Genomic DNA, 13,666 nt, shown 5'->3' with positions numbered 1-13,666 from the left:
CTCACCTGTTCCCAGATCTCACTGTGCTGCTTCAGCAGTCCCAGTGCTCTGGACTGAAACCCTCCCAGGAGGATCTTGAGTTTTTTCTCCAGTTTGGCAGCTCTTTTGGCTTCCGCAGTCATGTGCCCACGGTTCATCTGGAAAGAGAGAGAACACCTCAGTGTTTGGGTTTTTTTTTTTTTCTCTACACTTGTGTTGCACCTCAAGTGTTTTTCCCGTACCTCCAGTTTCTTCTCCAGACTATCAATTCTGTCCTTCTTCGATGCTAAATTCGCTCTGGTGTACCTGTTTTGACCAGGGAGATACAACACCTGAGGAAAGAGGGAGAAACGTGAATCACAGCTGCTAAAAACTGAGGTTGATTTGAACTTATTCTGTACGATGTAGCGATACGTACCTGACCATAACACTCCTCCCACACCTGGCTGTACGCTTCCATGCTCAGGTCACCGTGGCCCATTCCTGCCTTTACCACTTCCATTTCTCCAGCCAGTATTGTTTTAGCCTGTTTATTAGCATACAGAAAATCTTAGCCAAACACGTTGACAAGCACATACTGTGGTATGCTAATTTTATTTATTCTGGAAAGAAAATTATTAGAGCAGATTCACATCGCAAACTACCAGTAGATGGCCACGAAAGTGCTAGTAGAACATGAGAAATTAAATACATTTTTTTTTTTAAAAAGTGAATAAATAAATCATCATAGATGCAATTCTATTTTTTTTAGATGCTAATCAGTTAGGCTAAATTGAGAATATAGGTATTGGGTCATATTGTGCCATATTCATATTATTCAGTTTGAGTAAATATATATTTAAATATAAATATATATATATATTTTCAATGTAAGTAGATTATAGAGAGAGTGTGGGCATCCTTGTTCTAAAGTTTGAAGTTGTGACAGACCTTAGGTCACCTAAGAGTCAAGGCAGCTTGACTTCAAATAATTAATCAATCTACAAGACTCAGTCTGTCACTTACAGCTGATCAACAGTGTAAGAAGGCAAAAAGGACAAAAGAAGTTTCTACGTTTCGATCTTTTCGTCCATACTTATTTATGTTCTGTGAATCTGCGCTGAATAAAAGTTGTTTTTTTACATTTTTATAAATTGTAAGACAGTAGCGTCTTCATGTGAAGACAATCTGTTATTGTTGACAAACTCAGCCAATAACATCTCACCTGCTCCATGTCTTCTGTGGGGAGCGGCTCGTAAGGATGCGATTCCAGGTAAGAGATGTGCGAAGCGTTATTGGACGTGGACGTCGGGCCTCGGCTTTTGCCGCGCTGCAGTGGATTGGCTGCGTTGGCCGACGGGTGGTGCAAACAGTCGTAGTGGAGCATGGTGATCATTTCTTGTTTGATCAGCTCCTCGGCCAGCTGGAGGTCAGAGAGGGGCTCCATGGAGCCGGGACGCAGGACTGACTCATTCACCTGTAAACGGGATGCAACAAGATGCTCATCATTTAGAGAAGGAAATCGACTGCAGTTTCTGATTTTGATGAAAGGGTTGGTTTAAAAAAAAAAAAAAAAAAAAGTTCCATTTTCAAGGTGCGTTGTTACCTCTGATGGTCTCGGCAGACTTCTCTGGACAGGAGTGTGACGCAGCTTCAACTCCTTCTGTCTCTCGGCCTCTCGCACAGCCTGACACAGAGATACAAGCAGCCAAGAGTTCGGTGAATGATAAGTTAGAGTGAAATTATTTTATTAATAAATTATTATTTAGTTATTTTTTGTTGATTCTGATGTTTAAAAATCTAATCCCAGATTCAGGTTTTAATGCTAATATGTACAAAAATGAGTCATATCAATAAACACTTTACTCAATTTAATAATTTACTATCCAGTTGGTGTGAATCATATCAATAAACACTTACTACTTAATTTAATAATTTACTATCCAGTTGGTGGCGCTGTCTTGATGATGAGAACAAAGTTAAGCAGCAGACATACTAATGACAACCCTGCACAATCTGTTTTTAAAAGTATAAAACATTACCTGATTTTTTTTTTTTAAATATTCACTAATACTCGAAATTAACGTCTATACGTCTTATACCGTCTTGAAGGAATAAAAAGATCATATCCACAGTGCATTCAACTTGAATCAAGTTTTATCCTGAGGCTGGACAGACCGCTGCACAGTTCGTACCTGTTTGCGTGCCTCTATATCGGAGGAGTCCTCAACAAAATTTGTTTCTACTTCTGTCTCCTCCAGTTCTTTCTCTGCGTTTTCTGGAAGAACAATCTCAAAGTCGTTCTTGGGAAGAGGAAGTGACATCAGACCCTGCTTGAGCTGCTGCAGGCTTTCCTTTTGCTGTGTGTGTAAGGAAAATGGCAACGGTTAAGTTTCCAGCATTTACAGTTAAGCAAAAAAATATTTTATTTAAATTTTCAACTCCAGGCAAAAAATAATCAAATTGTTGGGAGTTTCCGTCTCATCCCGACCCATGTTTGTTTACCATGTGTTTAGCAAAGGCCGGAGCAGTCACTTGCTCCTCACTGTTAATGTTCAGTTTGTCCCTCAGAGGCGTACGGCCCGGGGTCAAGCCTGGTGTCACAGGCCCACGTGGAGTCAACACTCCACCGGATTGAGGGGTCATACCCTCTGACCCCTGACCTTGTCCAGGAGTTCTGTTGAAGAAGATATGAGAGACATGGTGGAGAGTATTATCATTTACAGTCTCAGCGGTGTTTTTGGAATAACATAACAGATGAGGGGGGGGGGGGGGTTAACCTGAACGGTGTAGAGAGGACAGTGTTGGGCGTCTGGATCTGCTGACGCTGTGGCGTCACTCCACTGAAGTCACTCTCGTGCAGTGGCGTGTTGAGGCCACCCTTCAAAGGTGTATCAATGTTGGTCAGAGCCATGAGGTTCTGAGCTTCCTGAAAATCCAAACACAGGAAATCCGTAATCCACACACAGAGACAACAACGGAGATGATCAATTTGTATTTTTTTTTTTCTCCATAATCAGACAACAACAGAGATGATCAATTTGTATTTTTTTTTTTTACTATTTATGGTAAAACTGTGTACCTGTAGTATCCTGTCCTGGACAGTGGGAGTGCGGGGGGTACGCAGCCCTGCTGACATGTTGGTGACGCTGTACTCAGACAGAAGCGTGGATGAGGCCGAGTTACCACTTTCGCTCTCCTCAGCCGCCTGACGTGCGACCTCGCTGGCGATGCCTAATTTTACCACTTCCTCCAACTCGGCATCGCTGATCTATGAAAATGAAAAAAAGTTCGTCAAATGAGTGTCAAACGATTGCTCCTAGAAATTTCAACCGGGCATTTGGGAACGTTACACACCTGTGGTGCGGGCAGAACCAACTTGGAGCGTTTTTTGGTGAACTCGGCAACCCCGCTGGTCTGAAGGATGGCCGAGGGAAGATCGCTCTCCTTCTTCTTCTTTATCTTCTGTTTGTCTTTCTTCCTCTCCCTCTCCTCGCGCTCACTGCACACAACACAGAGTTAATGTTAAGGATGGTGTGGTTCAAAAACAGCAAATCCAGGAACCAGGAAATCCCTATCACAATAAGGAAACGTCATTCAACGAACCCCCTTGTGGGGATGTTGGACTGGTGCATCCGTAGGTGCTAACTATAGTTGCTCGCAGACGTACTTGCGTAGTTCTCCATCCAAACGCTGCTGTCTGAGGCGTTTGAAGTTTGGCTCCAGGGCATCGTACTGCTCCATGCTGGTGTCGTAAAATCCCTACAAGTTAAAACTCCGATGAGTCATGAAACCATAAACGTGTGAATAAACCAAGGTGTAAACCCTGTTCAATCTGAAGCCACGACATCAGGACCAGTTTTTGCATCTGCCTCCTCCTTTTAACTTGCATCAATACTCATTCTCATTTACCTGTGTAGGCTTCTTTTCAAAGGGAATCTCAGCATTGTAGTCCACTCCTCGCTTTTTCTTTCTCTTCTTTTGAACGTCAATTCCTGCGGCTCTCAGCTCCCTGCGCTTCTGCAGTGCTGCCAGACGTCTGCAATGAGATAAAGACGAATTAAATTTGCTTTTTTAAAAAAAACAAAACAAAAAAAAAAAAAATCCCTCAAAACACACTTCTGCTCACCTGGCTTCCTCCAGCTGTTTCTCTCTGGCCTTCCTCTTAGCCTTTTTGCCCTGAGTGTTAGCCAGTCGAGCGCGAGCCTCTGACAGCATCTCCAACTCGTCTAACGAAAAGAGACAATCAAGTCAATCTTGATAATGACCCGCATGAGCAGATAAACAACGTAACAGTCGCTGCAACAAACTAAAAGTTTTATGTTAATGAGAAGAAGAAGCTAGAGGCATAACTTTCTGGAAATGTTCACATCTTAACAACATTTAGCACCATACCTTCGTCCATATCTACTGGGTCTGGTCTGGCTGGTTTAGTTTCAGGATTGGGATCGATCTCCCCGGGCTTTAACTTCCTGGGATCATCACCCACTTCCTCCTCATTTTCCCTTTGAGCCGCTTTGTCTCTAAAACACACAATTGTTTGACACATGCATGGAACCATCACGTTGGGAATTCCCACGACTTATATAGAAAATAAAATAAAATAAATAAACGTCGATGATTTCGTACAGCAGATATTCGTAATGCTCCAGACACTGGGCGGCCGTGCGTCCTATGATAGGAGCAATGGTCCTCCACTGAGTGGGCATCAGTTTGGCCAAATGCAACAGCTTCTCTTCCTCTTCCCTGGACCATTCTGTCTTTTTGATGCTGGGATCCAACCACTCGTACCTGGACAAAGACACTCTCAATTTACAGTCCGTTTTACAGTTAAATAACAGCTATTATATATGCAAACCCTGTTTGATGGTGCATTTAAACCTAATTCAATTTAGTTTTGAGAAGAAATGCTTGAACTGATCAGTTTCAGGTGGGTTCGATTAGGTTTAGCCACTTGTTTAGGTTTGATATTAAAACTAGAGCAGGGGTGGAGAAAAAAAATGATTCGAAAAAGTACTGTATGGTCCTAACATATTTTAAACCAATATTTATTTCCAGCAGTATAATGGCTTTTATGCATTTTTTGCAAGTACTCCTTAGGGATATATCCCCATGTTTTATAGAGGACATTTCAAACCTTTATATTATAAATTGGCTGCTTTTTGATCTGCTTTCCCTCACCTTTTTATAAGTTGGCTGCTTTTTGATCTGCTTTCCCTCCAATAGTAGTGAAAGATTTTTTTCAATGCATTGTCACATGGTGACTACTTCAATACCATGTAAAAAAAAATCATCATTATTTTAGATTAGATTAAGCAATGTCTCTACTGGTAATCACAATGGTTAAAAGAAGTAGCTCATTTGCATGCATATCTTCTGTATGAAACTTACCATCTGGCTTTGCACTGTTTTGCCGACTTGCGGTGCAGCAACGAGGCAATACGAGACCACTGGTTTTTGCCATATTTCATCACCGCTGCCTTGAGGATCTCATCCTGAGATGGGGTGAAATAAAAGACAGACAGACATAATGAACATATCTAATTATAGCCTGATACAAAGCTCCAAGAACATTTTGTGGTCTGGGCTTAACTTTTGATTGGCGGTTTCTTTTCCTGTATTAAAATCAGATCTCAACCTACGGTATATTTGTTTTGAATATACGTCAAAACCTTAACAGCATCACTGACCAATACAGCACAGTGTTATTAACCTAGTCCTGGAATTTAAAACTGACCAATCCAAGCAATGGGTGTAGCACTCTGTTGAAGCGTTACTGTCATTCATTTAAATTTAAAAACATTTTTGAGCAAGGCAGAAGTTACCTTGTGATTTACCTAGGGTTTCTTCTGTCTACTTTTAACTCTACGTACTGTTGTTTTTCTTGTATGCATACCCACCATTATTGTTTATCTCGACTAATAATTTACTTGGCTTAACTTTCGATGAGCCATTCATCCTCTCACTACTTTGCAATACCACTTCACAACACAATTTCTTTGGCGGGCCTTTTAATCTTAAAACCTGCGTTTGTTTTTCCGCCATTGTGGTGGTAGGAGGTGGGTTGTTTAGGTACAACTTTATCTCAACCAGATACAGTCAAAATTAGCGGCTAGCTTCTTGCTAGCTAAAACTCGTATGCTTCACAAAAATTAGCATCAAGCTAAAAGCGCCTGTCACGTAAACACGTACCTCAGTGTTGCGCCAAACACCTCCTTTTATCATAATACGCGGCATCTTGGCGGTTTGTGGAGGTTTCCTCTCTCAAAGTAAACGTTTAAACGGTTCCACACCTGCAGGGACAATACACAGTCCTGCTTAAACAGAACACAGCGACGTAGAACGTGCAGCACTTCTTCGTGCGCAGGAAACTTGGGGAACCGAACGCTTTATCGAAATGAATTGTGGGTAATCGTCATCCGTTCTGTAAGAGTCCATTTGTTGTGGACCATAATGTTAGACTTCGAAAATCCTTGACTACAACTATAACAATATTTCGGTGTGACTGACAACACAGAGAATAGTTGAAAAAATTCTGTAATTAAGTTAAGATTATAACACGTGTTAGCTATATTCATTATTTAACATATTAATGAAAAATAAAGGACCGTCACCATTTAAGGAAACTATCCCTGTAATATATTACCAATTAAATAATATGATTAAAGGATGTTTGTGTACAAAATTCAATGTAAATACATTTCTTTATACTTTAAATGACTGTATTGGGGTTGCAAAAAATAAAAAAAAAATTTATATATTTGTATATCTATTGTATAAATTAGAGTGAATGAATTGGCTTGTCAAAAAATATAGATATAGATACCGTAATCATTTAGGTTATACAAAATTGATATTATTATTTTCTATTTTCTATATCTACCCAATGGATAGAGACAATCTCGCAACAGCCAAGTTCACAAGTACACGAAAGCGAACAGGAACGGAATTGTTTCTAGGTTGTTTTTAGCCGGTAGCGAAACGTAGGAGCACAGCACTCGCCACATTGGTCCGGGACACGACGACAGCAATGCCGGAGTCGTGTTCAGCTTGGGGTTGTACGAACCGTCGCACACGCCAAAACAGATCTAAAGGAATTACGTTTCACAGGTATATATTTATTTTTTTGACATTTATCTAATTAAAGCATAGTACTAATACTAGTACTGGTTAAATTCAAATATTGCAAAAAAAAATAAACACCCTAATTAATTATTGTCTATTAACGTAGTAATAACCGTGATTTTAAAGATGTTAAGTAGATTTTGAAGACATTTGGAAGATATAACGGATAACTACGCTGTTAAAAACTAGTTTCTAGTAGACTACGTAATAATGTAGCTGTGGGTTAGTGGTTATTGGTGTTTGAGTCTCCCAGATATGGTGTAATTTACGAACCAGACTAATCTTTTAGTGCCTGTAGATTTATACACTACTACTAGTACTACTGCTATCAATACTTGAGAACTATTTAAGAACAGGACATGATAATGATCGAAAATTACTTTTTTATAATAACTGCATTTTATTCAAAAATGTTTATTCTTCAACTAGCCAAATATTAATGCAACCTTTTTCACACTTTAAAGGTTCCCCAAAAAGAAGGATCTGAGAAGGCAGTGGGAGGTAGCCGCGCGCAGGCAAGTCTGTTCCCTCAGCAAGTCCTCTGTGCTCTGCAGTGAGCACTTTAGGCAAGAAGACTTTGACAGGACTGGTCAAGTGGTTCGAATAAGAGAGGGTGCTAAACCCTCTGTCTTCAGTTTCTCTTCTCACTGTCGCAGAGTAAGTATATCACTACTTATTTGTTTAGAAAGTTAGGCCTCTATCACCCGGCTGATGGGGAAATAAAAAAAACATTTAAGGCATTTTTTGGTCATCCAATTTAGTCGAGGGCAAAAAAGACAACACAGACCTCAAGGAATACTGAAGAGAGCGCTACGGTGGAATGTTCTGTGTCAAATGTCAAAGAGACAGAACCTCTCCCTAATCTGGTAAGAATATCATTTAAATTATAATACATTTAATTAAATTTTAATTCCTAACATTTAGATAGATCATAAGGAACCTTCGAAAACTAGTGTTTGCAAATGTTTCCCAATTTAATAAATTCGTTTTACTCTATCCACCAGGACCATTCTTATGCATTGCCGGAGTCTCCCACCCTGCTCAAGTCCAGACTCTGCGACGCCCTGATTCGTCTGGAGCATCTCGAGCGACAGATGAGGAACTTGAAAGACAGAGAGCGGAGAGCAAAGATCAGGGTGTACTGTCTTCTAAGAGAAATGAAAACGAAGAAGTCCACGAGGGAGAAAAAGAAGCCCTGAAACACCGTGACACAAACATACATGTTGTACATGGTAGTTACTTTGTACATTTACAAATGCGGAATTTAAGTCACGGCATGCTCGCAATGTTATGTAAATAATTATCGGTTTACATTGTGGTGGGTACTGTATATATTGCCAAGATTGGATTTTGTAATAAAATATTTTTCCTTACCTCCTTTATTGTCATTTTTAGTCTCCAGACGAGCCAGAGACAGACATATATATTGAGATTTAGGTAGATATTTTAAATGACAGTATACGCCGTAGTGTTGAATGGCCACAGTATGAAAGGATGGTTGATGTATAGCTGTAGACAATAATGAGCAGCAAGCACTGGGATTCCACAGGGTACACTACTTGGTCCCTTTCTGTTTTTTTTAAATTCAAATTTACTCAAATGTTACATGCAGAAATATATTGACAATTGTGACATATTTCAGAAAATATAAATACCTCTGAGATCTGAGGAAATTGTTACATATACTTCATACTTGCCTGAATATAACTTTAACATGACCAGATCGGTGTATATTGCCTTTTGATTATTTTTATATTTTGTTATATTGTCTATTTAATCTTAAAAAAACAATGATTTTCTGGACATATTATGAAATATTAACATTACAAATTCTCAATTTTTACAACCCCAAACTGTACAGTTGAACCATTAAATTGCTCACATTAATGATGATTTAAAAAAAAAAAATGACATTCAGGATCAATAGGTTGAGCAACTGCTCTTTATTTCAACTTGTCATGTGGGGTACACAGTTACTGATTGCACAAAAATGGTGGAAGGCTAGGTGTAGATGTCCAGTCTTCACACGTTAGCAGAATACACAGAGAACACTTGACCACAGACATGCACAGACAGTGGCAGAGACAAATGGTGGAGGCGAAATGCACTGATCGACTGTCGGCCTCAACACAACGAACCACAGAGGTTATATAAGACTCAAAAGGAGGAGAGGGGGAGAAGGGGGGAGGTGAGGTCTATGGATGACAAGATAGGGAAAAAAAGCAGGAGAAAAGAAGATAGGTAATAACGAAGGGAGGAAGAGGAGGAAGACCCATTAAAAAGAAGGGAAACGGGAGGAGCTAACGCCTAGAGCTAAACACACTACAAGTGTAACACTGAGCACCGTAATAACCAATAAATAACGTAGTGTTGACAATTTCATAAATAACATCATCACCCTTCTGTCGATAATCTATGTTATTAAATTTCACGTAAATTCGACATCTTACACGAACAGTTTTCCTTTACTTCACTGCAGTCCACGCACGCACGCACACACGCTCGCGCACACGCACACTCGATCACCTCTGGTCACTCTGTCCAGTGTTACAAGAGTGGAATACTGTAGAAGTGGGGACACAATGTTTAGTTTGTAGATGGGGGGGAGGGGGGGGGGTCACATGCAGACTGAGTATCAACAAATTCAGAACTCCCTCTCTCTTTCGCCGCCTCACCATATATCTCTGCAACACTCCATCTTTATTTTTATAATCTTTCAAAAAAAAAAGACATTTTCCCCACACTCTTAATTTTTTTTTTTTAACACAAACCCGCCCTATACAGTGATATTTATCTACTTCTTCTTGTTTATAGTACATCTCAAACTTTTTTTTTTTTTTGTCTACTTCAGGTCTCCAGAGTCTCCTTGGATGGTCTTTTTGATGCGGAGCAGCATGGTGGTCAACCACTGGTCCAAACGAGACACTGAGTCAAACTCCTTGACGGCCTCCGTGAATGCCTCGCTGTTCTGCTCCTCGTGGGCATCTAGAAGTTTCTGAAAGTGATCGGAGCAAGAAGTATCTTTTTATACAAGCCCGTTAGAACAACTAAAGTGCTGCTACAGGTCTTAGCCTAGGGTGTGACATGCAAACTACTAAAATATTTCTATATTTCAGACTGCAGAAACTTACATTTTTTTATAAACCTGTGTTAGTCACTAGTAGAACAAGGCATACCTTCAACAGTTTGAGCTCCCTTGAGTCTGAAAAGGCTGGAAACATCTCCTCATACTTCTCAATGGCCAGCTGAAAAACACATGTATCCAGGGATGTCAGTTCTTTTTATGTGAGACACGTTTACCCTATTGTCTTTAATAGGTATGTAGACAGTGAAGTGGGACAGAACAAGATTGGATGTCAGTTCTTTTTATATGAGACACATTTACCCTATTGTCTTTAACAGGTATGTCCAGGCCTGAACTTCAACTTAGCTATTGGGTAACGTACCACAGTTTTTTTTTTCAGTGTTTTTTTTTAACTTTAAAATGTCTACCTACAAATCTACATTAAGTATTTTTTATTTACCTATTTTATTGTCACTTGTTTTTTAAATCCACTTTGTAATTTCATATTCATTTATGGCTGTGTTTAACAAACACTTTCATGCTAAGTCCCCCAAACAGCATTAGCTTCTGGTCGGGCACCTCCATTGCAAACTCACAGACAATGCTTACGGAATATGTAAATTAGCGTCAACTTTTAGAATGCATTTTATCACTTTTAGTCACTACTCAATAATTATTTAATTTGTTTAATATAAGAAAAAGTATAAGCAAACATGCGCTAGCTAGCTACAAGCTAGCTCGAGGAGCAGAGCAGCTTGCATTCACGTACCATGCGCGTAATTACACACATTATAGAGTAGTACTACTGCATGCGCGTGTGTGTGGTGTCTGTGTGAGTATTTGCAATTACCTTGGCATTTAGTTCGTCCACTATGAAGTGGCACAGTGAAGCCTTGAAGAAATACTCTTTAGCGTTGTACTTCAACAAAGGATTGTCCATGGTATTCATGGCAACCTGAAACAAACATATTTATGGTTTAGCATTTGTGTAGCTGTAGCATCTGTAAAAAAAAAAGCTTTCAAGCAGTTCAGATAATATTTAAAGCTCTGGGTAAAAACCTCTCCAAAATCTCTAAAACTGTCTTTACAAGTGCATGAAATTTTGTACCAAGTACCAGTCGGCCAATATCAGCCATTACTGTGGACCGGTAATACTGTGCCATCGTTGAAGGATCATTAAATTTTCAAAATACAACATCTTCCAGACTTTATTCTGTTAGCATCAGAGTCTGAATGACCTGTTGTTTTGAAACATTGACAGATTATCTTAATAACAAAAAGGTAAAGGGATATGACTGGATTCTTTTAGTGAAACTGAAAATGACCTATGGACTGCCACCGGTCCCTGGACCAGGGGTTGGAGACCCCAGCCAGTAACAGCAGAAACATCCAAATATATAGAAACAAAGCTTAAAAAATATCGGTTCAAAATGTAACCTAAAAGTAGCCAAAAATGAATTTAACAAAAACTCTGAAATATCTATATTAGCAAATGAAGTCATAAGTCAACTAAGATGTATATATATATATATATATGGTATATATAGTACATGATGATTTCCTACCCTTTTTAAACCAGAGCACAGTGTAGTGAAAGGACGTGTGCACAACCATGTGTTCAGCTCTTACCTGTTCATAGATTTCAATAGCCTTCTGGTACTGCTCCAGCTGAGCGCTGTAGTGACCCACCTTCAGGAGACATTTGTTGGCCGAGCTAAAACGCAGACACAGGGAAACCTGAATATTGTTGTTTCCTTCACTGTTCTCCCTCTACAGTACGTGTTAATAATACGAATTTCAACAACAACAACAATAACATCAGTAAGTGCCAAAAGACTTGGGAAGAGTGGAAGCAAAAAAATGTCCTTACAAAAGGAATACATCTCCTGCAAATCAGAGTTGGTAATAGAGGTGGATGAAGGATTTAAGTAGTACTTGTAATATTAGAGATTTGCTCAAGAAAGTTTCTAAATAAAACATCTTTTAGACTTTATTCTGTTAGTATCAGAGCCTGAATGAGCTATTGTTTTGAAACATTGACAGATTATCTTTTAATTAGGGATGTCCAATAATATCGGCTCGGTATTAGCATAATGATGTAATATCTGTAAGAATCGTTATCTTTTTTTTTTCTCCAATAATGAAAACCCGATAACGCTATGCCTGGCTTTGGCCAAATGTGTCTTTAAAATGGTTTTGAGGAACGGCTGTATATGAAAGTGAAAGACACTAGATGGCAGCATTGCAGCTTATTTTATTAACCCAAATACGGTAATCTTTAACCCATCACCTTAGTAAGCGGTACTTAACTTCCTTAACCACCAGGCCATCACTGCCCCTGCTACATCGGTATTCCTTGACATTGGAATCGGAAATTGAGTGTTACAATATCGGCATATCGGATATCGGCAAAAGGTTAATGTCGGACATCTCTACTTTTGATGAAAAAAATTAAAGGGATATGACTGGATTATTTTTGAATGAATTAAATTAGTAAAACTGAAGTACAGTTTTTCCTTGTGCCCCAGTGCGGCCCACTACCAAATGACCTACAGGACTGGATTATTTTTGAATTGATTACAATACTAATTAAAATATCTCTGGACTATTTTTCCCCCCTGTTACACAGGATTACAATCTTAATTAAAATATCTCTGGACTATTTTTCCATGTATCAAATGTGATTTTCCTTCATGTTTTGGACGGCTCTCTACCTGAGCCTGAAATCAAAACATTCTTAAGCTAGCTATTTTTGGAAATGATTTTTAAACTCACAGTGGCGATTTATCCGTGTCAGGAGTAAACATTATCATTTTACCTGTTAGATTCTTCCCCCTTGTAGTAATCTGCTGCCTGCTCATAGTGTGCAATGGCCTGGAAAAAAAAAAACACACATATTTTTACTCAGCAGCATCAATGGTGCGTAGGTCTCGAGATACAGTGAGGAGTGCATTTGACCTACGACCTCTCATTACCACAGACAGAGTGAACAGAAATTCAGACAATTCATTTACCTTTTCAATGTCCACCAGCTCCGATTCATAAACCTCAGCTATGGTGATGTGATGTTTGGCTGCGATGGTGAAACGGCCCTGTAGCACACACACACACAGAGGTTATAATCTTTAATTCTTAACTTCCCAAAGAGCTCGATCCATCCATCCATCCATCCATCCATCCATCCATTTATCTATCTATCTATCCATCTATCTATCCATCCATCCATCCATCCATCCATCCATCTATCCATCCATCCATCCATCTATCTATCTATCTATCCATCCATCCATCCATCCATCCATCCATCCATCCATCCATCCATCCATCCATCCATCCATCCATCCATCCATCCATCCATCCATCCATCCATCCATCCATCCATCCATCCATCCATCCATCCATCCATCCATCCATCCATCCATCCATCCATCCATCCATCCATCCATCCATCCATCCATCCATCCATCCATCCATCCATCCATCCATCCATCCATCCATCCATCCATCCATCCATCCATC

At 39.5% G+C, this 13,666-nt stretch overlaps 3 protein-coding genes across 3 annotated transcripts in view; 1 reads left to right on the top strand and 2 right to left on the bottom strand.

The window, feature by feature from the left end:
• The window catches only part of cdc5l (CDC5 cell division cycle 5-like (S. pombe)), an 8,702-nt gene extending 2,344 nt beyond the window's left edge, over positions 1 to 6,358 (bottom strand). The window contains exons 1-17 of the mRNA XM_008322509.3: positions 6,151 to 6,358; positions 5,350 to 5,453; positions 4,588 to 4,749; positions 4,354 to 4,481; positions 4,088 to 4,187; positions 3,871 to 3,997; positions 3,629 to 3,720; positions 3,316 to 3,460; positions 3,041 to 3,229; positions 2,739 to 2,887; positions 2,464 to 2,635; positions 2,154 to 2,318; positions 1,565 to 1,645; positions 1,184 to 1,435; positions 398 to 505; positions 222 to 311; positions 6 to 137 (exon numbers count right to left, since the gene is read on the bottom strand). Of these exons, the coding sequence (XP_008320731.1) occupies positions 6 to 137; positions 222 to 311; positions 398 to 505; positions 1,184 to 1,435; positions 1,565 to 1,645; positions 2,154 to 2,318; positions 2,464 to 2,635; positions 2,739 to 2,887; positions 3,041 to 3,229; positions 3,316 to 3,460; positions 3,629 to 3,720; positions 3,871 to 3,997; positions 4,088 to 4,187; positions 4,354 to 4,481; positions 4,588 to 4,749; positions 5,350 to 5,453; positions 6,151 to 6,195 (2,241 nt within the window). The 5' untranslated portion in view covers positions 6,196 to 6,358. The remainder of the gene's footprint in view (positions 1 to 5; positions 138 to 221; positions 312 to 397; positions 506 to 1,183; positions 1,436 to 1,564; positions 1,646 to 2,153; positions 2,319 to 2,463; positions 2,636 to 2,738; positions 2,888 to 3,040; positions 3,230 to 3,315; positions 3,461 to 3,628; positions 3,721 to 3,870; positions 3,998 to 4,087; positions 4,188 to 4,353; positions 4,482 to 4,587; positions 4,750 to 5,349; positions 5,454 to 6,150) is intronic.
• Positions 6,359 to 6,916: 558 nt separating this feature from the next.
• Positions 6,917 to 8,454, top strand: LOC103387748 (THAP domain-containing protein 6-like). The gene is made up of 4 exons (XM_008322510.3): positions 6,917 to 7,068; positions 7,548 to 7,740; positions 7,845 to 7,949; positions 8,088 to 8,454. Exons 1-4 carry the CDS (start codon positions 6,989 to 6,991, stop codon positions 8,280 to 8,282), a joined length of 573 nt encoding a protein of 190 aa, XP_008320732.1. The 5' UTR covers positions 6,917 to 6,988; the 3' UTR covers positions 8,283 to 8,454.
• Positions 8,455 to 9,685: 1,231 nt separating this feature from the next.
• The window catches only part of napba (N-ethylmaleimide-sensitive factor attachment protein, beta a), an 8,638-nt gene continuing 4,657 nt past the window's right edge, over positions 9,686 to 13,666 (bottom strand). The window contains exons 2-7 of the mRNA XM_025060964.1: positions 13,162 to 13,244; positions 12,966 to 13,021; positions 11,777 to 11,861; positions 10,998 to 11,102; positions 10,260 to 10,328; positions 9,686 to 10,078 (exon numbers count right to left, since the gene is read on the bottom strand). Of these exons, the coding sequence (XP_024916732.1) occupies positions 9,926 to 10,078; positions 10,260 to 10,328; positions 10,998 to 11,102; positions 11,777 to 11,861; positions 12,966 to 13,021; positions 13,162 to 13,244 (551 nt within the window). The 3' untranslated portion in view covers positions 9,686 to 9,925. The remainder of the gene's footprint in view (positions 10,079 to 10,259; positions 10,329 to 10,997; positions 11,103 to 11,776; positions 11,862 to 12,965; positions 13,022 to 13,161; positions 13,245 to 13,666) is intronic.

Source organism: Cynoglossus semilaevis, chromosome 12, assembly GCF_000523025.1.
Source record: "Cynoglossus semilaevis isolate Cse_v1.0 chromosome 12, Cse_v1.0, whole genome shotgun sequence".
Lineage (NCBI taxonomy): Eukaryota > Metazoa > Chordata > Actinopteri > Pleuronectiformes > Cynoglossidae > Cynoglossus > Cynoglossus semilaevis.
The sequence above is the reverse complement of the archived record's forward strand: the minus strand, read 5'-3'. Positions and strand labels throughout refer to the sequence as shown.